Source organism: Larimichthys crocea, chromosome III (genome assembly GCF_000972845.2).
Source record: "Larimichthys crocea isolate SSNF chromosome III, L_crocea_2.0, whole genome shotgun sequence".
In the NCBI taxonomy this organism is placed as follows: Eukaryota; Metazoa; Chordata; class Actinopteri; family Sciaenidae; genus Larimichthys; species Larimichthys crocea.
In genome coordinates this window covers 6,413,285-6,438,088 of record NC_040013.1, presented here as the reverse complement: position 1 = coordinate 6,438,088, position 24,804 = coordinate 6,413,285, and the positions used below count along the sequence as shown (strand labels likewise).

General features: G+C 42.7%; 1 protein-coding gene across 2 annotated transcripts in view; it reads left to right on the top strand.

The window, feature by feature from the left end:
- The window catches only part of plcb3 (phospholipase C, beta 3 (phosphatidylinositol-specific)), a 57,801-nt gene that overhangs the window by 28,953 nt on the left and 4,044 nt on the right, over nucleotides 1-24,804 (top strand). The window contains exons 3-33 of one of the 2 annotated variants that reach the window (XM_019255642.2): nucleotides 10,086-10,154; nucleotides 12,347-12,484; nucleotides 12,762-12,841; nucleotides 12,956-13,009; nucleotides 13,283-13,355; nucleotides 15,027-15,127; nucleotides 15,307-15,473; nucleotides 16,413-16,559; nucleotides 16,666-16,823; nucleotides 17,595-17,677; nucleotides 17,855-17,939; nucleotides 18,450-18,597; nucleotides 18,827-18,928; nucleotides 19,007-19,080; nucleotides 19,175-19,271; nucleotides 19,502-19,586; nucleotides 19,767-19,891; nucleotides 20,242-20,396; nucleotides 20,494-20,655; nucleotides 20,742-20,841; nucleotides 20,949-21,053; nucleotides 21,739-21,833; nucleotides 22,019-22,160; nucleotides 22,652-22,693; nucleotides 22,846-22,955; nucleotides 23,047-23,156; nucleotides 23,433-23,592; nucleotides 23,823-23,899; nucleotides 24,014-24,103; nucleotides 24,210-24,267; nucleotides 24,619-24,705. In XM_019255642.2, coding sequence (XP_019111187.1) covers nucleotides 10,086-10,154; nucleotides 12,347-12,484; nucleotides 12,762-12,841; nucleotides 12,956-13,009; nucleotides 13,283-13,355; nucleotides 15,027-15,127; nucleotides 15,307-15,473; nucleotides 16,413-16,559; nucleotides 16,666-16,823; nucleotides 17,595-17,677; nucleotides 17,855-17,939; nucleotides 18,450-18,597; nucleotides 18,827-18,928; nucleotides 19,007-19,080; nucleotides 19,175-19,271; nucleotides 19,502-19,586; nucleotides 19,767-19,891; nucleotides 20,242-20,396; nucleotides 20,494-20,655; nucleotides 20,742-20,841; nucleotides 20,949-21,053; nucleotides 21,739-21,833; nucleotides 22,019-22,160; nucleotides 22,652-22,693; nucleotides 22,846-22,955; nucleotides 23,047-23,156; nucleotides 23,433-23,592; nucleotides 23,823-23,899; nucleotides 24,014-24,103; nucleotides 24,210-24,267; nucleotides 24,619-24,705 — 3,279 coding nt within the window. The remainder of the gene's footprint in view (nucleotides 1-10,085; nucleotides 10,155-12,346; nucleotides 12,485-12,761; nucleotides 12,842-12,955; nucleotides 13,010-13,282; nucleotides 13,356-15,026; nucleotides 15,128-15,306; nucleotides 15,474-16,412; nucleotides 16,560-16,665; nucleotides 16,824-17,594; nucleotides 17,678-17,854; nucleotides 17,940-18,449; nucleotides 18,598-18,826; nucleotides 18,929-19,006; nucleotides 19,081-19,174; nucleotides 19,272-19,501; nucleotides 19,587-19,766; nucleotides 19,892-20,241; nucleotides 20,397-20,493; nucleotides 20,656-20,741; nucleotides 20,842-20,948; nucleotides 21,054-21,738; nucleotides 21,834-22,018; nucleotides 22,161-22,651; nucleotides 22,694-22,845; nucleotides 22,956-23,046; nucleotides 23,157-23,432; nucleotides 23,593-23,822; nucleotides 23,900-24,013; nucleotides 24,104-24,209; nucleotides 24,268-24,618; nucleotides 24,706-24,804) is intronic. The other variant, XM_027278153.1, reaches the window with a different exon arrangement.

Below are 24,804 nucleotides of genomic sequence, written 5' to 3'. Positions count from 1 at the left end.
TCAGCTTTCTCTCGACAAGGTGAGAAGGACAAAGCACTGACATCGCATTTTATTCAGGACGAGCACACGTAAATGCGTAAAAGCTCGGCCCCCCTTGTGGATTAGAGTTTCAGGACTTTAGAAACACACACTTTATCTTTTTCCCCCCTTGAGAAATGTAACTGCAGTTATAGAGGAAACCACATTGTTTTGATGAAGAAACCACTGTGTTTGGATGAGGTAATGTAGGGTATTAAGAGTCAAGTCATTTCCACATTTGTTTCAATAGAATTTTATAAATCATCATAATGATATACTGTAATACAAAATTCACTTCTGCACCATCTGAATCGTGCAGCTGCTACCGGAGAACCTTGAGTGAGTGTCGGTGAAAATCAGTGATTACAACACATAGAGTACTGACACACTGAACAAAATAAAGCGGGAATTCATTGGCAATTCTCTCCTTTTGGCAGGCGGTATGATCCTCTGACCTGACCCACACACTCAACGAAGCATCAAGCGCGCTGATTGTTTGATCCGGCTCCAGTTTAGAGGCGGTTTTGTAACGCCAAATAAAAGAAACAACTCGTGCGCATCAGTTTTCGACTTATTTGGCTCACCTGGCTTCCTCTTCTCACCTCTTTTTGAATCTGCGCCATCTCGTTAATCTTTTCTTATATCTGTCAGAGCATAATGTCCTCGCACCTCATCAAGTATTCCCGTCCTCCATCTCTCCATCTCATACTCTTCACTTATCTCCATCTGTTTAGTGTCGGGCCTCACTTTGTTTGACATCTTCCTTTTTTAATAACTCCATCATTTTCTCACTTTTTCCAACATCTCATTTGTTTCCTGTCACCTCCTTTCCTCAAGAGCAGTATTCTTCCTGCTCGACGGGGTCCTTTCCTCCATCCTTCTCTAATTTTCAACATCTCTCTCTCTCTCTCTCTCTCTTCCTCTCAACCCCATCCCTCATCCTTTCTTTCAGTTATGTCTCCCTCTCCATCTTTGTGTAATTTTCAGAAGGTTCAGCTCACAAGACCTCTTGCGCGCCTGTCTGTGTGTGCGCGTTCTCAGGGCCCAGAATCTCCCATAGTGCTTGAGTCAGTGGCGATAACAACCAACCAAGACACACATGCACGTGCACACACACACACACACAGTGGCTTGGCGGGGAAATGACGGAGACACACCCCACCGTGCACCAGTCTGCACTGTTTTTCTTTCCCTTTCACTTACTGTCCTTCTGTCCTCCCTTTCCAGACTCTTTAAATCCCTCCACTATTTGCACTGTGAGATAAAGTTGTCGTTAACAGACTGGTAACACATTTTTTTACTGAAAAGAATCTACGTTATCTAACTGAGGTGCAGCTTGTGATTTATATTAGTTATTCTTCTTTGGGTGTTCTGCAGGCATAAATCGAGTAGGGTACACGGGGGTTGTATTTTATAAAAATATTTAAAGATAATGACAGCAGGACTCGGTAACATAACATACAGGCCTCGGCAAATGTTAGTGTAACATTGTTGATACTGTTTGATGTAGAACCTTGGAGAGATGTACTCCCACACGGCTAATTCATGCAGTCCAGAGGCAGGTTTGTTCTAAGCGGTCGCTGTAATTAAACAGTGTATAATTCACCAGTTTGTCCAACGGGAGCACAGTATAGACGTGCTTTATGCAACAGAGAGCCTTCTGATGAAAGAGCTGAGAGAGTATTTTAATGCCTGCCCGTGCACGAGCAGTAAAAATCAGTTATTTCCTTTTATTCTGGACCTGTTGGACCACTTCAATGACCTCTAAAGACCCATGCTACTCTGTTTGGAAACTAATTCCTCAATATATCCTCAGTGGTTGGTTGGTGGGTCGAGTCTGGCTGAGGCTAAAAGCCGAACGCCAAGTGCATGCCAGTGGCTGAGGGGTTACACAACATCCACATGCACCTCCCAAATCCACACATCTGTTACAACATATGCTCGCACCCTCCTGCTAATCTGTGTCTGTGTGTGTCCTTTTTCTGTCCTCTGGCCAAACTCACCTCCTCCTTTACATTTGCGAGCTCAAGTTAGACGTTTTAGGGATTTAACGGATCGGCGAAGTTGGAAAAAAAAAACCCTGCAAAGTCGGGACAGATGGAGGGGAATGGTTAAAGGGCTATCTCTCTCTCTCTCTTTGGAGGCTGAGATGGAGCCGTCAATCATTTTGCATGGACAAGTTGATTAAAGGAAGAGGCTGAAAAGTTTGTTTGTCCTTTGTGGAGACGGCAGCTGCAGTGGATTCCAGTGGCGACCGAGAGTCCTCAAAATATGCATAGAAACATGTTAAACCAGTCTCTGAACATTTTCAAATTCTGTGCATGTTTTGACACTTTTTGTCGTGACCTTTTGATCACCCTCTTCATCTTTTGGTAGATTTTGAGCATAATATTCCTCTCTGTATTTTTCTGTCGGATGTTGTGACAGTCTAGCTGGCCTTGTATGCTATCTGTTTGCACTTAATCAGGGGTGTTTCTCTCTCAAACCTCCATTTTGCACTTCCTTTATTGGAGATTAAACGCAGGATGTTGAGATAGCGTTGGGATGACTGATGATTAATGTATTTTTTTTCTACAACAACACCATGTAAAGGCTGCTTTTCACTGCACAGAGAGTGCAGTACAGAGAGCTGACCAGGGCTAGAGATTATTTGTGGCACCTTGTTTGCCTGTTTAAGAACATTTCTGCAATCCTTTTCCACACTGCCGTTGCCAGCATGGATAATTTGTCAGCCAAATTGTAGTTTCCAGTAAACTAACGGGACTGTTTTGATTTAGTGCCGTAGAGCCGATCTTGGCGGAATGCAGTCTTACCTGCCACATGCAGGATGAGTGGAGATGCACCTGGCACTACGGCTAATCCTCCCCGTCGCTCTGTTTTATTTCTCGCTTTTTTGCTGTTGGATCTCGCCCTGTTGGATCTCGCCCTCTTTCTACGCCGCTAATCCACCTCCAATTTGTCTTCCCCCGTCCGGGGCAGCTGGTAGCCGTCAGAGAGATGAGGCAAAAGTTGTTCCTCTAATATAAACTGAAGGATGACATTTCCTCCCTCTCTGCTCTCCATCTTTTTTTTTTGCACTTTGTCTCCCACCTCTCTTACTCTTTCTCACTTCTTCTTCACACCCCTTCTTTCTCCCGTCCTTTTCATCGATGCCTTTTTTTTTCTCACGTGGTCTCTTTCCTACCAGAGTTATTGCTCCTTAATTTCTTGCAACAACACTTCTAATCTCCCTCGTTCTCTCTCTTGGTCGTGGGAAAGTTGGCAGGAAGTTACTCAGACAGGGAGATGGGGGGTTCTGGAGAATTTTCGTTGCCCCCTCGTTCCCTCCCCTCCTCCGCCACCTCCTCCCACTCCTTTTCCACATTTCCCCTTTTCCCTGAATCATGTCTCTCCTTCCCTTACTCCTCTTGTCTTTCCTCCCCTCCCTCCTCCTTTCTAAAGGTGTACAGGTCATGTCAATAGCACCTGGGCTTTTAAACAAGCGCCCCCCCAGGGCCTGTAATTTAGCCCGTAATGATGTGGAATTGATTTCACTTGCTCTAGTGTGTCAGGTATTACCTGTGATGTAAATGTAACAAACCCCCAAGGGGGCTGCTCAGGTCTTCCCACATACTTCCCAGAGCTGCTGGAGGCCTGAGAGTGATTTGAACTGTGTGTGTGTGTGTGTTTTATTGATTGTTTGTTTAAAGCAATAGAGGATTTTAGGTTCTTCTTTTCGTTGAATATAAATCTACAGGCGGGAGGCAGTTAGCTTAGCTTAGCATAAACACTGAAAGCGGAGGGAAACGCCTAGCATTGCTCTGCCCAAAGCTTCAAAGTCTGAAAAGGTGTTTTTCACACCGGGTTATGCGTGGGACTATTTTTTTTATCACACTGCCTTCCTGGACTGATTTTGGTTTACAGTCTTTATACTAATCTAAACTAACAATCTGCTGGTGGTAGCTTCATATTTAGTGCACAGGCGTAACAGTGGTATCAATCCTCTTATCGAACTCTCAGCAAACAGTCAATAAATGTATTTTGCAAAATCGCAATTCCTTTAATGGAAAACATATAAGCTGATTTTGTCCAAATAGCCTAAACATAACCAGTTTGCACTGATATAAATCAGAGAAAAGCAGCAAATGTTTAACATTGATCATTGATCTATTGATTAATAGAATTGTCGATCCATTTTCTATGGAAAGAATTGTTTTAAATGATCATTCTGACTGGCTTCACTGCCCACCATTCATGCATTAAAGCCATACCCAGCTGAACTGGTAGTACTGGGTATGTGTGTGTGTAAAAGAGCCGGCTGAATGTCGTTGGCAGGTACAAGTAGAGATCTAATAGAGATTATCTCCTTGGCTCAAGTCAAACATCCAGAAGGAATTAACTTGGAACAAGAGGTTTACATAACACACACTCAGACATGCTGGAGGTCAGTTTTTCACTCACACACACACTCCCAGTGAGCGGTTGACAGGGGAAGTTGAGTGTGTCAGTCGATAATGTGACCACTTCCTCTGCTCTTCTGGATGTTTTATATTTTCTGTTGACATTATCTGTTCAGTGCACATGGCGGAGCAGTCTTCAAATTCACTTCTGCCTCTCACACGCACCGTCATACAACAAAGACATTCAGTTCTTCACTGTATGAAGAAGTGAGACGCTGCACGGTATCGAATCCATTGTCTGAGCAGACGCTTCCTCCGAAATGTGTGTTTCTCTGTGAAAGTCTGTACGCTACGCAAAGCCTCACTAATCCTTCTGCTCAGCGAATAAAACTGCCACTGTGTGTGTGAGCGGCCTAGAAACTAAACTTTCAAAGATAATTCTGGTTTATCACAGCTTGAATGTATTTTTCCTAGTTTTAGCTTTAACAATGTTCTCATAAATCAGACTCGGTTAGATTCCCAGGTTAGTGTCCCCTCAGGTCACAGCAAACTCTGCCTCAGCTTTGACTTTATACAGTGATTATTACAAACATTCACGTGCACTCATTTTCTGTTTCACCTCCAGATATGGTAGTTTACATAATTTGGCTTGTTTACAATTTGTCGACTCTCAATTGTTGCTGTTTTACTTTATTGTCGTAATCTCTGGGTGTTTCCAGACACACACACATATCACAGGTCATAAGTGTGGATTACTTTTAAACGATTTCTTTTAGTACAATGTTGTCATAACAATAATGTGTAGCAGCACAAAAACAAGATAGAGCTTGTGCTCAACTGATAACATCGTTTACAAAAATAGTTTGCTTTCCTTCTGATGAGAAGATTGATACCACTCACATGTCTGTACGCTAAATATGTATTTGGAAATATAGGGGGAAAAAAAAAGTTTTCCACATGGCTATGTACGAACTGTACACGCTGTGTACAGACGTTGAGTAATGTATGCATGACCATTTTTGTGGCCGTGCGTTTGTGCAGCGGCTCGGCTTCTTATTGATCTCACCTTTCACCTCTCACTTCCTCCAGCGTCTCACAGCTTTTCCTGTGAATCTCTGACGTAACGTTGTTGCAGATTTCAACATTTGACGCTTCCAGTCTTCGAGCTAACCCGAGCTAAGCCAACTGCTTTCTTGCTCTGGCTTCATACTTAGTGGACAAGTATAAGTTTTGAACTCCTGGTTTAACTTTCTGCCTGCTTTTTAATGTTTTGCCTCCCTCTGTGTGTGTGTAGTGTGTAGTGTATAGTGTGTGTGTTAGTGGGCTGCGGGCGGCTCCACATGCAGGTTTGTGTTGTAAGTCCACCCCCACTGATCTCTGCGTGTTTGTGTTTTGTGAAAGATTTATGATTACTGCAACTATTTTTGTTATGTGTGAGTTTTTGTGCCGGTCCAGTCTTGCCTGTATTTATTTGCGCTTTGAGACATTTTTGGTATTCGACTCGGTTGTTTATGTTTGCGTTCATTTTATTGATGTTCAACTTGTTTTTCTTTTCCTCTGATATATGACGTTTTTCCATCATTTCTCTTTGTATTTCTTTCTTCTCTTTCCATCTTTTTCAACACTTCTTCTCCTCCGGTAGATTCTTATATTTCTCTTTTTTGCAAATCACTCCGGATCGGACTGTCAGCTAAGTGGCTAAAATGTTTACTCTCTCTTCATTTTCGCCCTCTCCGGGGCCGCAGAAATATGAAGTAACTAAGTGAGGAGGAAGGACAAAGAGCGTGAGTGAGACAAACTGATAAAGGAAGGAGCGATAGTGGAGGAGGGGTTGGAAAGGGAGAGTGTTATCTCATTGATATACAGAGGAAATATTATGAGGTGACCGTGACAGAGTTATAGTGCTGCCCCTTGCTTCACAGGGGTATTAAGTGTCCCACTCCTTCTCTTTCTCTAAATACATTGCCAACTCTCCCATCGTGGCAATAAAGCATATGGAGCATCTCTTTGTTCCACTTCTCCGATGTTTCTGTGTCCTTTAAAGTCCTCCTCTCCTCTCCTCTCCTCTCCTCTCCTCTCCTCTTCTCTGCACTGATTGGCCAGTTGGGTCACAGCCAAGCAGCAGAGGGTGGAGACGTACAGTATGCCGTCCTGGCACCGTGTGTCTATGCGTGTGTGTGTGTGTGTGTGCGTATTCAGAAGGATCAGTTTCCTATATGCCGTCATCATGTGCCATTTGATCGTAGCTGTGATTGGTCATTCGAGACATATTTAGCTGTGGTGATCTTTCAAACACACACGCAGGCCCGTCACAGGAAAGGAGTGGCGCTCTTTTGATTGTTTAGTTGCCCTTTCATATTTTTTCTATTCACGTGAATGGAGGAGAGTGGCGGGGCAGAGGGGACGAGGGCAAGTTTAAAAAGTCAGTCAAAAAATTAAGGAAGGAAGGAAAGGAGTGAGCTTAATCAAATCGAATCATGTTAACATGGTGTTTAATGTCTAAATATAGACTCACCTAGTAACTATTGTTACCTGAAAACGCAACACAGCACAAAAATGGCACAAAAGGTACTGTGTCAGGAATCCTGGTTTTATCTGAAGCAGTAATTTGACATTGTGAGAAATACTTTATTGAAGAGAGTTGGTTGAGAAGATCAATATTACTCACCTCTGGCTAGCTTAACCAGCTGTTTAAGTAACAAAATCTGCCATTAACATGTTTCATATGTTTTTAATCCATACAAAAACCAAAGTGTTAAATGTTGAAAAAGTTGTGGTTTTACTTGGAGTTATGTGAGGGACTATTTCTCGGCAGGGTGCGGTGACTTCTCGGAGGAAGGAAATCTCAAGTTGACGTTTTTACACTTTGGTTTTTGTGGAGATTCCACAAATTAAATACGTGGTAATTAAGAGGTGTTAGTCAGCAGATTACTGTTGTGAAAACCACGCTTATTTCAGTACCTCTGTGGTCGATGGCAGGAAAAACATCAAACTGAAATGGTATTGTTGGCATCACCTTCAAAGAGAAAGACTCACTAGACCAGACTGCATTGCAGCAGCACATACTTTGTTTTAAATAAAGGGTGCCGCTCAGTTTTTCTCTGTCAGCTACATGCCCAACAGCTGTGTGCAACAAGTTCACACGATTCTGGGAAGGGAGTGCATCCTGGGAAATGTAGGAAATCCCTAACTACATGAAGCAGGCTGAGAGAAGCTCTTTTGCTCACCGAAACCAGTAAATTAAAGTAAATTGTGGCACTTCATCACAACATGACTCCTAGAAAACTCTCACCCGGACTCATTTAGAGCAATAATGAGCCTGCAGCCGAGTCTCAAGTGATAAATGGAGTGAGCTGTGTTTGGGCTTTGCACTGAGAGATGAATGGAGAGCCACAGCTGCCATGACTAGCTAAATATTACACACTGAAACACACAGAGACACACACGCTAAGTGAGCAGAAGGCCGGAATATGTTAGGAATGTGCTCTCGGAGATGATCGACCTTCACACGTACACACTCAACGCGTCGTGCGCCCGAATACACAGCTATGTGCAAAAACACACACGTTTCACTTCACTCACTTTCCTGATCACATGCTGACACATTTCGACTCATCTTGAGTGAAGATATGCTCGCGCTCCTGTGTCACATGAAACTTACAAGCTCTTTCCACACACACACCTACACACACTCGCTCACATACACTTTTGCTCAACAAGTCAGGACGTTTCACGAGTTGGGACTTGCATGTCGAGGATATGCCTGTCTGTAAAGTGTGTGTGTGTGTGTGTGTGTGTGTGTGTGTGTGTGTGTTTGTGTGTGTTTGTTTTACATTACTAACCAGTGAGAAAATGTTGCTGTCAACGACACACACACACACACACACACACAGGCGGCAGACAAAGTTGTAGTCTCATTACTGTGGTCTCCAAGGAGTCACCATGGCAATGGCAGAATGAAACCACGGCCTGTGGGAGAGGAGGTGTGTGTGCATGTGTGTGCACATAATGTGCATGTGTGTGTGTGTCCTACAGACCCAGAAGCGGTTTATTCCCTCAGGAAGTAAATTATTCTCCACAGGCCAATCAGAGGACAAAGTTTGAGACAGAGTTTAATCCAATTGGCCCAAAACTCCCGACCTTTATTACTCGCGGCCAATCCCGCCGGAGCCTGGCAGCCTGCAGGGCGATGACATCACAGCTAGAGTGAAGTAATGAAAGAAGGAATGAGGAAGACATGCGTTTCAAAAACTTAAGCCGAGGATAATAACTATGAGTTTTTCTTTTGTTATTTTTGGAAAGGAGCTTGGGGCAAATTGATAAAACGAGGGCAAGGAAACATTTGACAAAGTGACAACAGGAAGAGAAACACAAACATTAGATGTTCTCCTCAATGAAACATCTCGATAGACGGGGGGAGAAATGTAAACTGTGTTCCTGAAAATGCCACAAAGCAGAGCTACACAGAGATGGAGAGAAAGATGAAGGGGAAAGAAGACCTGAGATGAGTGACACAGATGAAGTAAAGCTCGGGGAATGAGCGCAGGCCTAAACAAATATTTACAGTGCGCCCTCCTCTGTGTTTATGGCCGGGTTTATGACCACACTCCTCCTCCTCTAGACCATCCCTCAGCATTTTCGTCTCTTGCTTCGTCTTCCCTTCCAGACTACCCCATCCTCGCCTGCAGTCATGCAGTACAACTATTTTCCTATCTTCTCTCTATCTCTCTCCGTATCTTTATCTTCCTTTTTTTTTGGTTTACATGTCCAACCTGACACAAAAGAATAGAGGGAACAAGCCAGAACAAGACTGAGGGGAAGAAATGTTAAGAAACAGCAACGTAAATAGGAAAATGAATGCTAAAATAACAGTTTTGCCTAGTTGTGCATACATGCATGTGTGAATTTGTGTTGCAGCATCGGACATGCAAATCTATTCCAAAGATATGTCTAAGATATCAGTGTGGGTGTATGTGTGAGAGGGTGCACAGTGTTCTGCAAAAGGTCTCTTCAGATATCACCTGTGTCTCTCTGTCTGGCTGTTACTGTTTCGCACAAACACACACACACTGAGTTCACATGTCAGGGGTTGTGTTTTATGTCTAGAGAAGCACGGGAGTCTGATACAGATAGATAAAAGTGGATTTAATGGAAGGAGGAGAAAGCCGGGAGAAGCTTTCAGCCTGAGAAATTAATTTCTCTTATTCCGATTTCTTTCTTCTCTTTCCCATCCATCCCGTGCTTCCTGCTTCTTACGTGAATTACAAACCGCAAGTACATTTCCTGTTCAACATTTCATCAACGATCTGATGTGTGAACTGAAGGAAACGGCCGCCAACACAGTCTCATGCCAACAGAGCTCGGTGACATGCTCGACATGCTGAACAGATATTTACACATTCGTCATCTTACTTTAACGTGTTGGTATGCGAAAATATGGTTATTAACATGAAACACAAATTATAGATGAGGCTGATGGGTTAGGTTTGTATTACGTTGTGTTGGTATTTGGTCAACTTTTCAACTAGACTGGAGAGTTAAGAGTGAACTTTTTTTCCTGTAGTGGACGTGAAAGTCTACAAATTTTCATATATATTCAAATATGTATGTAGAAATTAATGAGGCGCACACACTGTACACACCCCTGAACTCATCAAGTGATCGACTGACATCTGTCTGTCTTTACAGGAGGTGGAGATTCTGGACATTAGCACCATCAGGGACACGAGAACAGGAAAATACGCCAAACAACCAAAGGTTGGTAATGTGTGTGTATGTGTGTGACATAGAGAGAGAGAAAGACGCTGTCACCTCCTGCTGTTGATAACTTTGTCTTCTGACCCCAGAAATGTGATGCTCAAGTGTGTGACTGTCACCAAAAGGTGTGTGTGTGTGTGTGTGTGCGGGTGCGGGTGTGTGTGTATGTGCGTGTTTCCTCTCTCAGCTGATGGTGCAAAGGTGACAAAGCGCTAATGAGCCTGCTGACAGATGGGCTGTCAGACAGGAAGTGATATAAGTAGTGGCTGTTGGCCAGGAAGTCATTGTGTAAGCATAGATCTGGGCGACAGGGACACGAATATAAAGTTGTGTATTAGTGGTTAAACGGTTCAAACATATGGATGTGTTTACATAGTGCAGACTTTGGATTAAATTAATAAAAGATAACAAAAACACTGATTTATGGGTGAATATTTAGCAGCATTTTACAATATTACTTCAAACAAAGCTCTAATTAAGTTCAGCTTTTAAACAATATGTGAGAGGAAAAGCCTCATCTGCAGTCAAGCCTGAGCCATGATGTAAGAAAAACTAGTCACAGCATGAAATGTTGTGTAGTGATGACATGTGACTGCTGAGTAATGTCAAAATGTGTTCAGTGAATAAAGGATTAAAAATAAGGTAATATCCGAGTGGTGTAATCATTAAAGTCTATCTAAAGTAAGAATAAATATGTGTTCTCAGTTTGTCAGACCAAAGAAAAAAGTGCTATGAACCACCCAGCCAAATTTGAATAATTAAAAATATCGTAAAGTTTATGAAATTAGGTGTCAAAATCAGGTAAAAATGAATTCTCAGCTCCAGGACTGTGGGGGCGTGTCCGCTGAATGTGCTTGAAGCCACGTCCACTCGTGGGAGCTGTCAAGTAGCCATTTTAAAACGACTGAAACGTGTCAGATGAGTTTTAGAAAATGATGTGACTAATTTTGAAACATTTTGAGAGATGCATTAATCTCTGTCTCTCTGCTCGGGGTGCAGGGGTGCAGGGGTATGCTCAGGGTGGCCTCAGTGTGTCATTGAGCCACCCTTTAACATATATAAATTATTCTGAAAGAATTGCCTTTACATGAACTCTAAACAACCACTTCACACAAATTCTCACTTGTAGGTAGGATAAATTTGTCGGTGCTGTGCTCACAGCATTGTGAAGTTAAGTTAAAAGCTGCTACAAATTATAGTCAGCATTTTTTTAATATTAACAAAGGATAGAGACGTTATTTATGCATTTTTTTGTGTCTTTTAATTGTTTTGGCTGTACATCCTGTAACTTAACTGTTTTTCCCCCCCTTTCTCATCAACGCAGCTGCAGCAGATCAATGATGTCAGCTAAAAAAGCTCAAAATGAACCATCTGTACACTGTGTGCCCACCACCAAACACTGAACAGTTAGTTACGAGCTTGTAAACAAAGTGGAGCATTTAGCATCTAAATCGTTAGATTAGGCCCCTTAAGAGAGTAGACCAGAATTAAAAGGGGACATTCGTCAGGGGGCGAGGAACATGACTCCACGTGAATGCTCAAGTTGAGTAATGTGATATCAACTTTAGAAGATGACAATATGTGGATGTATTTACAACTTCTTGGCTAAACGCGTATTGGAAACAACATTTATTTCCAGAGGGAGTGTTTGCTGAGTGTTGCTCTGGAAAATCCACAGTCACTGTCAAAAGTTTTACGACTTTCTTTACAAAGGTCATAAACAGGATTATCTGTCGTAACATGGATGTTTCTGGTAACATTATTTTTCATTTCTCATAATTTGGCTGAACTGATCTCTCGCTTGCTGCTTAACGACTTGGCAGAAACTTTTCTTGATAAACACTCCAAGTTAATTTATTTAATTGAAATGAACGAGGAACAGGATAGAGAGGGAGTGATGGAGAGAACTGATTGATAGAGAGAGACGCTGAGTGGTAAGGGCGGGTTGGTGGTGGAGGAAGAGCTGCCTAAAGAGGAGGAAAGAGTCGTTTGGTTAATTAGATCAGAGTGCTGCACCACATGTATCACATTTACTGTTCTCGGGATACAGAAAGATGGACAAGGAGCGGGAAAGATGTTGAGTTTGTGCGCACAAGTCAAACCAGAGTTGTAGCCAGCGTAGTGTGTGTTATGTTCATATTCAATGTCATAAAGAGGACATACATGTGAGGACGTAAATGTGTCTGTATCAGGACGCGAAGCTGCGAGATTTGCTGGGCTTCAGTAAGGGTGACGGCGTCGAGGCGAAGCTGGTAACCATCGTCCATGGCAATGACCTTGTGAACACCTCTTTCCTCAACTTCCAGGCTACGCAGGACGGTGCAGCCAAGGTAACCACGGAAACCGGGACAATCATCCCATAATCTAATCTACTTATTACTTATACTTGCATATAGCATCTCTTCCTTCCTTCCATATTCTCACTTTATGACGTTGACATAAAGACGTGCATGTGTGTGTTTAGGAGTTGTAAAAAGAGGGATTATTCCATCTGTGCGTGTGTGTTGTATATTGTATATAGAAACTGTTTCACTTTAACATCAGACGAACAGTCAAACAACTCTGTTTTATCATCTCGTTCCTGTCTGTGTACGTGTGTGTTTCCAGATTTGGACAGATGAGCTGTTCACTTTGGCCACAAACATACTTTCCCAGAATGCATCACGGAACACCTTCCTCCTCAAAGCGTAAGAAGTTTCGTTTGTGTTTGTGCGCACGCGTCTTATCTCGACATGAGGCAGCTGCAGATGTTAGTTTGTTCTTTTTAAGAGCCTCTCTCTCTCTCTCTGTGTCTGTTTCAGGTACACTAAGTTAAGGTTGCAGGTGAATCAGGATGGGAAGATCCCTGTGAAGAAGTGAGAAACACCCACAACATCTACTTTTTAAACTCTATACAGAATTTCACCTCTGCCCTACACTTCTTCTTTCCTTTCCTCTTCTCTGTCTCTCTTCCACTTTCTCTTCTTGACTTCTCCTCTGGTTTACCTCTGCTCGCTGTTGACCTTTTTGTCTGCCCTGTCACACATGAACGTCAAATCCTTTTGAACCTTTTTGAGTGATTTTAAAAAAAAGAAAAGAAAAAAAAAGACAGTTTTTAAACAGATATCTCTGCACACTCTTTTTTTCAGTGTTCTCAAGATGTTTTCAGATAAAAAGAGAGTGGAGACGGCTCTGGAGCAGTGTGGCCTCCTCTATAACAAGGTAATAATCAAAAGCAATCACTGGCTACACAATATAAGCGTTCCTTATATTTGTTCATTCATCATGCAGTGTTTGCAAAGCATTCTTTGCATGCCTTTGCAATGTACGGAAGGCAAAACAAGGATGGGAAAGTAGCCTAAAATATACATTTTGACAGCTCACAACAAGTGTCACACGTTTTTAAGTTTTCCTTCTTCTATGGATTGAACAAACAGGATAATATCGTGTTTATTAGTGAGATTTAGAGATGCTGATAGGTGGATTTTGTTAGCGTGAAAGGCTAGCTGATTCCCCCTGTTGCCAGTCTTTGCGCTAAGCTAAGCTACCTGGCTGCTTGCCATACCTTCATATGACGTCCACTTCCAAAAACAGCCAAAAAAACTTAAACAAATTAATTATTTTTTTTCTGAAACAACTTCAGCCCTGCTCAAAACTACCAAACATTCAATCACTTTAATCATTTTAACACTTTAAATGGCGGTTTGATCACTTGATGTCACTGTTATTCATGAAAAGTTAGTTGTTTAAAAATTTTTTTAAATAGCATCAAGTAATACAAAAAAAAGTGCCATATGCACTAACACGGCAAAAATAATGGCCAAGTAAAGAAGAAGCCAGTCTCAATCTCACAAATTTGGCTTCCTAGGAAGAACGCTTAAACTAAAATACTTTAAAATAAAGCTTCATTCATTCTTTCAAATGAAAAGAAAATATCTGTCATGTATTTTTTTTATTCATTGTCTAAATCTTTGCTTTTATGTGCAGCGTGAGTAAGTACATTACTGAGGTCTGGTAGGTAAAACAAGCCTCCCTGTGTCATCACTCCACTGGCTCCCAGTCCGTTTTAGAATTGATTTTAAACTTCTGTTGTTTGCTTTTAACGCCATTAATGGCTTGGCCCCCTCTTACTTGTCAGAGATTTTAACTTTTTTCACAGTTGTGGCAGAGCCCTGCGCTCTTCGGGTCAGCTTCTGTTAGAGGTCCCTAGGTCGAGATTTAAACAGTGGAGCGATCGTTCTTTTGCCGTCGCTACTCCCAGACTGTGGAACAAACTTCCCCCTGACATCGGCACCACTACTGATCTCAGCCTTTTTAAATCGAAGCTTAAGACCCACTTCTTTAGATTGGCGTTTCAATTCTGACTAGGGCAGTACTGTTTCTTAGGTGTACTCGTTCTGTCTGCTCCTTTCTATGTATTTCTGCAAGGCTTTTAATACGCTGCAGCGCTGCAGCACTACAGCACTTTTAATTGTACTTATTTGTTATCTATCTGTTATGCATTGTTTAATGGCGTTGTTGTAAAGCACTTTGGGTACCGTCTGGCTATTGCAAAGGGCTATACAAATAAACTTGGTTTGATTTGAGTGCAATCTTTCCTAAAAATCAGTTTTTGGAGTCACAAGATGTTTTGTTTTGAATAAGAGACCAGATTGTGCAAACTGCACTGTCAGCGTTTCTCTTTGCATTGCTGTACTCTGGTGCCTCCTGCTGGTCAAACTGAAGACTGAGGCCACAGAGCTGAGCCACAGCTGACAATGTCATCAATGTTGACCCTCCCAATGTCGCCGGAGGCAGACGGCTGCCAGGAGGCTGACTGACTGTCAGCCTCGGGTTTAAAGTGTCTCTGAAAACATCATCTCCTTCAACACAATCCTCTCTGTTCTCTTCCAGGGAGAGGGACTCAAGCCAGATGATTTCACGTGGGAGGCCTTCCAGAGGTTTCTCGACAGCCTCTGTCTCCGGCCCGAGATACAAGCCATCTTTGAGGAAAGGTATTTGACACATAGATAACGCTTTAACAAACACACGCTGTGATTTGTCATTATGTTTATTCCCATTTGCCAGAATAAAATGTCATCCCCATGAATCTTTCCGGAGTGTTTTTGTAGGCTCCCTAGTAAGGCTTCAAACCTGAGCTTGACTTTTCAGTACACTCTTCTCTTTCTTTCAGTGGCTCCAAGAGGAAGCCATTCATCTCTTTGGACCAGCTGATGGACTTCATCAACCGCAGGCAGCGAGACTCCAGACTGAACGAGGTGCTGTACCCCCCGCTGAAAAGAGAGCAGGTCCGACAGATCATGGAGAAATATGAGACTAACACCGGCCAGCTGGACAGAGGTTAGTGTGTTTTTGAATGTGTTTTTCACACAGGTGATCTTCATTTGTGAGATTCTTTGATGAAAAAGTGCAGCGAACCTTTAATGTGTTCCTCAAAGATCATCCAAGAGACTGACCAGCACACACTGACCTTTTTTAAGTTGCTAAATCAAATAACTGCACAAATAACTGCATATATATATATTTTTTTAAAAGATAATTTTTTTTTGGGCCTTTTCAAACTTTATTTTTGATAGAGACAGCTGAAGAGTGACAGCAATGTGGGGAGAGAGAGATGGGGAATGACATGCAGGAAAGAGCCACAGGTTGGATTCGAACCCTGAGCTTCCGCAGCAAGGACTGAGCCTTCGCACATGGGCCGGCTGCTCTACCGACTGAGCTAAATGCCGCCCCATAAATCATATAATTTAGCCAGATAAGATTGTGTACATGCAGCTGCGTCTCATCTCAGAGAAATGTTTATCAGCTGCGGCAGTGCTCAGATAATTACAGGTTTATAGCTATGATCGATTTCCTTGACTTTTATTGCGGCAAAGCGGTTGTTCTCTTCTAAAAGCCTTGGCAACGTTCGCTCGTTTGATGAAATGTCCTCCACATTTTGCTGTGGATAAAGTGTGGAACGAAAAACAGAGCCTTGGCTACCTTGAGCCGCTCTGCTAGGACACCGTTAAGCCCCCTAAACTTGTAAACTGATCCACTATGGAGCCTGTTGTGTTCAGAGCTAACCTGCAGCTGTAAACATGGATCTGAAAACATGGGTCACTTTACTGCTAGAGCACACAGTGTCAGTTTAATATAGCTCCTACCTCTTCAAATTAAATCAGTTATTCTGATTGCCGTGAGCAGATGGATGGTGCTCTGTCCATTTAAACAGAAACTTTATTGACACTTTATAATTACTAAACACAATCCGTCCTCCTGTCTCTCTCTGTCTTGCAGACCAGATCAGTTTGCAGGCTTTCGCTCGGTATCTGGGAGGAGAGGAAAACGGCGTCGTACCTCCAGAGAGGCTGGATGTCATCGACGACATGAACCAACCGCTGTCTCACTACTTTATCAACTCCTCACACAACACATACCTCACAGGTACAAAAACACACTCGCAGAGCACATCACACACATGCCTGATGTCTAGACTTATAGTTCATCTTTTGGACCTGAAACCATCTCCACTTTGTCTGTCTGCCCGCAGTGGGTCAGCTGACCGGTCTGTCGTCGGTGGAAATGTACAGGCAGGTGCTGCTGACCGGCTGTCGCTGTGTAGAGCTGGACTGCTGGAAGGGCCGGCCACAAGACGAGGAGCCCTACATCACCCACGGCTTCACCATGACCACTGAGATCCCCTTTAAGGTGACAGTCATCTACTTTTCTGCATTCAAGTGTAATATTGTTATGCATTAGGATTATCCACATGAAGTTTAATTGTGACACCTTGGTTAGGTTGAGTTTGTGTAAGTGATTTCTCTCGTATAACATTTTACTTTACTGCATTTTTACGAGGGTGTGAAATGTTGCTGTGAGTTTCTCCCCGTACATAAATGTCTGTTTTCCACTCTATGTATGACTGACACCATATAAAAGTGATTCAATAAAAGCCAATTCATGGAAGTTTTTACATCTGCGCACAATTAAGTCGAGTATTTTTACGTTTATGGAAGCATTAAGGTTAAGAGGTCCACTTTATAAAATTACTTGATAGTTTATTGGCTTTTATGTTGCGTTATAAACCCCCAACAAGCTATTTGTCGACTTCCAGCTGTTAAAAATGAAAAAAACTATGAAGGGAAACGTGGTGGTGCATGCACCTCCTTAACCCTCAGTCTGGTCAGCAAATTCTTTGAAGTGGATTCAGAGATGCTAAATTTGGAGACCGCAGAAAGTTTGAACAAACAGAAAAATTAAGTCGAGCAGTAATCTGTTGAGTATTTTGGGGTTTCATAATTAGATTTCTATCCCCTATCATGGAAAAGCTCATTTTGCTTGTGGAAAAAAAAAGCAAAGTTTGATTCATATTTTGGTTCTAAACGTGAATAATGTGAGGAAATGTTTATTTTACCGTGTACTTGGAGATTTTATTCAGTGGAGCTCTTTTTAATGTTCTCATTCTTTCCTGGCCTGTAGGAGGTGATTGAAGCGATAGCAGAGAGTGCTTTCAAGACCTCACCATACCCCCTCATCCTGTCCTTTGAAAACCACGTAGATTCGTAAGTCCAGTCAGTCTGAGTGTGTTTGGATTCAGATCATAATTTGTCTCTATGTAATTTGGTCTTTTTTTAGTTTGCAGTTTATTCTCATGCATATTTGCTCTAAAACTGGGACCCTGTCCCATTGTGGCAGGTTAAATTAAACCAGCTAAACTAACGTGTCTCTTCTTCTGTCAGGGCCAAGCAGCAGGCCAAAATGGCAGAGTACTGCAGGACCATCTTTGGAGACGCACTGCTCATTGATCCACTTGAGAAATATCCAGTAAGACCAGTCAACTTGCAAGAAATATGTGTGCACAGCATTTCTTCATGTGTTTATACACAGTGCAGATTAAAACACACAGTGACTGTAGTTTTTGAGCTGAAGTAATAGAGAGCTGCAGGGATGAATTCATTTGAATGTTAATCACTTTTACGACGACTTGTCATCCAAAGTCTTAAGGCTGCAGAGTTGTTTTTTAGACTGATTTAAAAGCTGTTTAACTTGAGTTATAAAACACTTGACTTGACCCTGTGGCACTGTTGTGGCTGCCTCATTCAGAGCACCTCATGATTAATATCAAGAAGAAGAAATGCCTAATCTCAGATATTAAATGAAGGCATGCGTGTTCTTTTTTTAATCCCTCGATAAATCCTATGAAACATTCTCTGTATCCAGCTCTGCTCACCACATTCAAGCCTTAAAAAGTTATCAAATCTTGTGCTTCGTTTTGCTGGAGTTCTTTCTCCAAATCATCAATCTGTCACGATTGTGTCTTTCGCGTGGCTCTAGCTGGAGCCCGGTCAGGCGCTCCCCTCGCCGCAGGAGATGCTCGGGAAGATTCTCATTAAAAACAAGAAGAAGCACCACCATCACCGACCCTCGAGTGGTGGCAGCATACGGCGCAGGGAGCAGGAGGAGCAATCGTCGCCCAACAACGGTGAGTGCAGACAAGTACAGACGTGTAGAGAATCTGTAGGCTCAGATTATTTTAGATTAAATCAGCCTCCAGTGTTTGGAGGAATGAAAAGCTGTATAGTCTTGGGCCAAGACAGATAGAGATCTGGTCTGGCACACGCAAGCTTAAAGTGATGGTGATGGAAACCTTTAGATACACATATATGTGCAAAAACACCCATTCTTACATACATTTGCTGTTGTCTGTGTAGACTGTCCTTTAAATGACAGTGACGGAAGTCAGCTCCTGTCCAACGGGGAGGAGAAGCTGGCCGAGAGGATGGCGAAAGACTCTGAGCCTCGCAAGTCCATAGGTGGGTAGAGGACAATAGAATCAATGATTAGAAAAAGTGGTGTACATTTAGTATAAATTATTTTTCATGTCCTGTAAGGAGGTGAAGGAGAGAGCGAGGAGGAGGATGAGGACGAACCAACGACTGAGCTGAAAAAGCCAAACTCTGACGAGGTAAGAGCCTTCAGGAGCAGGGCTGACGGATCAGGGTAGAGGGTTTGATGGCTGACCGGCTCATTGACGGATTGGTGGTATCTGCCTTCTTCAGGGTACGGCCAGCAGTGAGGTGAACGCCACGGAGGAGATGTCGACACTCGTCAACTACATCGAACCTGTGAAATTCAAAAGTTTCGAAGTGGCGAACAGTAAGTGTGTGTGTGAGTGAGACAGAGACAGGAAGTCGCCTTGACTTTGACAAGCCTCATTAGCTCTCAAGCACCTCTTCTGTGGAGCTCATTAGGCAGAAAGGCCAGCTGTTTGGACTCAATTGTGGTTAATGATCAGTCATACCATCCACCCGCACATAGATTATCTTAATTAATTCCTGTTTTTTAAATTTTTTTTGTGAGTTTATTGCTCTCTTTCTGTTCACCAGAGAGGAAGAAGTTCTTTGAGATGTCATCGTTCGTGGAAACGAAAGGAATGGACACGCTGAAGAGCTCCCCCATCGAGTTTGTCGAGTATCCCTGAAAGCTTGTCGCTGCTTGTCTGTTATGCCTCTTTCATAAACTGAAAGTAGTGAGTGAGGACTTAAAAGCTGAAAAAAAAAACGGTGCCTGACTTTTAACCTTAAAACATATTTAAAAAAGTGCTTATCCCTTTTCTATGGCAGTGTTTGGCTCTTAACATCCCTCCTCCAGGTACAACAAGAATCAGCTGAGTCGAATCTACCCTAAAGGAACGAGGGTGGACAGCTCCAACTACATGCCTCAGCTCTTCTGGAACGTCGGCTGCCAGATGGTGGCGCTAAACTTCCAGACTCTAGGTACACGTCCTGTTATTTCTGCCTCAGATGGCTGAACTAGATGTCCACACAATCTTTATAATAACTTAATTGAAGGCTTTCAGAAGTAATCATATCTTTTGCACCTTTTCCACTGTCAAAGCAATTCATAACAAGTTTTTTAAGTTTGATTCAGTTCCAAGAAATCTAAATAAGGTCTTTAAGGTCGCTGGCAGATGCAGGGCCGTGGATGATTATTTAAAGAGTCTCCTCAGCTTTATAAATAATTCAAGACTCAGGGAGGTCAAGTTAAAGCATCCCAATCTTTATTTATCCCTTATATGCTTGCTTTCCCATCTTTTCTTCCTTATCTCCCTGTTCCTCTCCACCAGACCTCCCGATGCAGCTGAACATGGGCGTGTTCGAATACAACGGCGGAAGCGGCTACCTGCTGAAGCCTGAGTTCATGAGGAGAACAGACAAACACTTTGACCCCTTTACAGAAAACATTGTGGATGGGATAGTCGCCAATACTGTCAAAATTAAGGTACGGACAAAAAAAAAAAAAAAAAGTGTCATCATTTGGACATTAAGTCTCTTTGTACAACTTCTTATAATAAACATGTAATTTAAACATCCACCAGGTGGTCTCAGGTCAGTTCCTGACAGATAAAAAGGTGGGCGTCTACGTGGAAGTGGACATGTTTGGACTTCCTGCTGATACAAAGAGGAAGTACAGAACTAAAACATCCAATGGGAACTCGCTGGACCCCGTGTGGGACGATGAAACGTTTGTGTTTAATAAGGTAACTCGTGCACACATACCACGATTCAGATGTCTTCCAAATCTTTCTCTACAATGGCATCAACACCTGTCTCCTTCTCTCTTCAGGTGGTCCTCCCTACACTGGCCTCTCTCAGGATAGCAGTGTTTGAAGAAAACGGCAAGTTTATCGGACACCGGATCCTCCCCGTGTCGGCTGTTAGACCTGGTCAGTACACACAGACGGAAACACATAAACACACTATTCTCCTCTGTCTTTTTATTGTCTAGCATCGATGGACAGTCGTCATTTATGAATCTGTTCCTTGCTTCTAGGCTACCACTACATCAACCTGAAGAATGAGCTGAATCAGCCGCTCCTGTTGCCCTCTCTGCTGGTTTACACTGAAGCTCAGGACTACATCCCAAATGAACACCAGGGTAAGAGAAAACACTGCATTAACAAGAACCCTGCACCACACAACCTTACACTACTGACTTACACTAAACTTACAACCTAGTTCAGAAATTTGGGAAACTGCACCGCTTTTAGTTCACAATGATGATTTCTCTGCATGCTTACTAACTGCTTTTCATCTCAACGTGTGGCTTCAAAGAAATACTTTGATATTTTGTGAAATTGCCTACCAGCATCTCTAAAGCTCACGAATTAGTTTGTTGTATCCACTTTATTCAATCTGTACAAAACCTAAAGTTTTACTGGGTTGTACGAGGTTGCCAAGCATCCCATGCCCATCCAAGAAATGGTCCAATACTTAACCTGCAGTAAAACTGTAATGTTAAACAAAGGAGATACAACATCAGTTCTGGTAAATATAAATCAAAGAACCATATTCATCAAAAGGTTGTGATTTCAAAGCTAAAATTCAGATACCTGAAGGAGTCTCAGGCTGCAAATCAATTCACTTTGTCATGTTATAGATAGTCACGTACCTTTTACCCTGTTTGAAGACTTCCTATTTGACTCATCTTTGTATATATTGTCTGTTTCATCTGATGTGCTATGGACTTTTTTTTTTTTTTGAGTGTTCTTAATAAAGTCATTCATGTTTGTGTGTGTGTGTGTGTGTGTGTGTGTGTGTGTGTGTGTGTTTTGTATTCTCAGAGTACGCAGAGGCTCTGACCAACCCCATTAAGCACATCAGTCAGTTGCACAAGAGAGAGACGCAGCTGGCTGTTCTCATAGACGAAACGAGTGAGGTAAGACACATCTGTGTGTTGTTACTACGCAGGGAGGTCAGAACATGTGTGTGTATGTATGTGTGTGTGTGGATATGAAGACACAAACATTCCCCCAACCCCCTCGCTTTTTAAATATCTGTTCCTGTTTAGTCACTGTGTGTTAGATTTACAGGCCATTCATCCTTTTCTTTTTTTTTGTACAGTACGTCCCCAACCAGCCTAAAGAGGGAGAGATCAGGAGAGAGAGTGACGTCAATCCTGGTGGTCGACTAATTGCCCCGTTTCCTGCCGGCCCCCCTTTCCCATTGGAGGATGCCCCTGATGTCATCAAATTACCAACACCAGGTAGAGTGTTGTCTTAAGGTCTGCATGTGAAAGCCCACGCCTCGCCATTTATCTGCAGCTGTCCTCACTTGTTGTTGAGTGAATATGTAATCAGACACTTTGAAAGCCACTTGAGGCTCCTTTCTGAGTATATCTGAGGGAAAACAGACTTTTTACTGTCAGTATTACCTAAGACGCGAGGTGTAATCCATTGTAACAGTCCCAGTCCATTTACTCTTTGACAGTACAGAAGACAGTGGGCTGACTCCCTGTTTCAGTCGACTGCACCTGCATTTGGGTGATGAGTTGCCAGTCTGGTTATGGTGCAAGTTTAGTGGTGAAAAAGTTTGCACATCATGTCAGCCTGCCTACCTCCCCATGTATGTTTGCATCTGCCTGCTTCGAGGTGCATTACACACTGACTGCTTCATTTTCCCATTGTCCATTTCACACATACGCCTGTGTGCTTCTCCTTCTTTCTTTCTTCTTTCTGCATGTGTTTGTGTGTGTAGCACAAAATCCGAAAGAAGACCTCATAAGCACTGTTCTGACAGGTAAGGTCGTCGCAGCCCAGTCATTTTCATTTCCATTGTCACATAAAGCTTTGTAGGATATATATTCAATAAAGGTTTTTAAGTTGGATTAGCTAGTTGTGGTTAGTTTTGAGATTTACATTTGCAAATATGTCTGTTTGTCTGTCTCTTAGACGTCCAGGCTCAGCCCATAGAGGAGTTAAAAACACAGAAAGGCTACGTGAAGCTGCTGAAGAAACAGAGCAAAGAAGTCAAAGAGATGCACAAGAAACACCTCAAAAAGGTACACACGCGGACGGAATGGAAACGTACACAGAAAACGTCGGATTGGTTGACACCAGGCGCAGAAAGATAACTTGCTTTTATGCTGACAGGTGTGGAATCTGAGCAAAGAGCAGAAGAGTCGGACTAGTCAGATTCAATCTGACACCCAGAGGAGACGCAGTCAGATGGAGAAACACCTCAAACGTAGCATCAAGAAAAAGTAAGGATAGGTTGATGGATGGCTTCATGGGATGTGTAAAAGGAGAAGATCTAAAGTTAGTAAATGAGCAAAATATATGATCAAATATCTGGATATACTGATGATGTGAAGATGTATAGAAATCTGTGTTTTAATGGATGGAAGGTGGACGGTGGGATTAGAGCAGATCACAAAGGGAGAGTCTCTGTTTTACTTAAACTTGCACTTATTTTTGCAGCTGACTAAATCTGACCTCATTGTGTATATTGTGTGTTGCATGTGTGTGTGTGTGTTCAGCGAGCCCCAGGAGCCGATGCAGCGTGAACTGATCGAGCTGGATCAGGAGTTAGAGAAGCAGACGGTGCAGCTGAGGGAATGGCAGATGCAAGAGCTGCTGAAGCTCCGGCAGTCTCTTCACCTACTGGAGAGAGAGAAGCAACAAGCGCACCTGCAAGAGGTAACATCACACACACACACACACCTATGTATGAACAGCGTCCGTGCACTCCTCCAATCTTTGCATATTCAAGGTGAAGCACTCAGTGTTCCTCCTATGAATTCTTAAATATACATGCGCCCACACGCAGAGTGGAAAACTAGCTGACCTCTGAGAAACTCTGTGGCACTTGCGTACATGATGCGCAGTGATTCGCTGACAGGTCGCCGTCTGCTGCGCTGTGTTTTTAGGCCTTCCAGAAGTTAAAGGAGACGGCCCATGAATGCCAAGCAGCTCAGCTGAAGAAGCTCAGGGACCTGTGCGAGAGGTAAGCGCGGCAGGTTCACCTTGCCAGAGTGACTTTCTCCTTGTTAGTTGTGATTGTGGTATAAAAATTCAAATTTTCTTTTGTGTAATGTTTGTATTTTAATTATGTCTGCAGGGAGAAGAAAGAGCTCCAGAAGATCCTGGACAGGAAGCGACAGTCCAGCATCAGTGAAGCCAAGAGTCGTGAAAAAGACAAGGCTGAGACGTAAGAAACTCTGTTACATGTCTGGAATTAATATTTTGGCAGTTTGTTTTGATTCGCAGATCTTTTGTCTTTTACTCACTCTGTCTCCTCGTCTTTCTCTCTGCAGGGAACTGAATGAGATCAACAGGAAACATATTCAAGATTCGGTCTCCTTAATCCGTGGGGTAAGTACCCAACTCAAGCACGCACACACTCTCTTATCACCAACAGTCCTTGAAAATGGCATTGTCATCAGCTTCACTCTAAAATATTATCTTCTTTTCCCTTCCTCCCTTATTTACCTCTTTTCGGCTCCTAATCCTCCACGCTGTAATCCTTCCTTCCTTTTCTTTTTTCACTTGTTTCTCCTAAAATCTTATATTATTTACACACTCTTTTTCATCCGTAACTGTTTCTATCCGTTTCTCCCACATTTCCTACATGACTCAAATCTTCCTCCCCTTGTCCCTTTCCTTTCTTCCTTCCTTCCTTCTTAAATCCTCCTCCATTCCTGCTCTTCTTTCCTCGCACCCCAGCTGGAGGAGGCTCAGGGCAGGAGGCAGGAAAAGCTGATGATGAGGCAGCGGGAGGTGCTGCAGCACATTGACGACGAACTTCCAGTGGTGAGCAAAAAAAACTCACACAGACATTGAACTTAGAGAAGAGTTAAACAGCTTTTGTTTCCTTACATATAAATGAAAAAGTTCTTCAGTTATGCCATG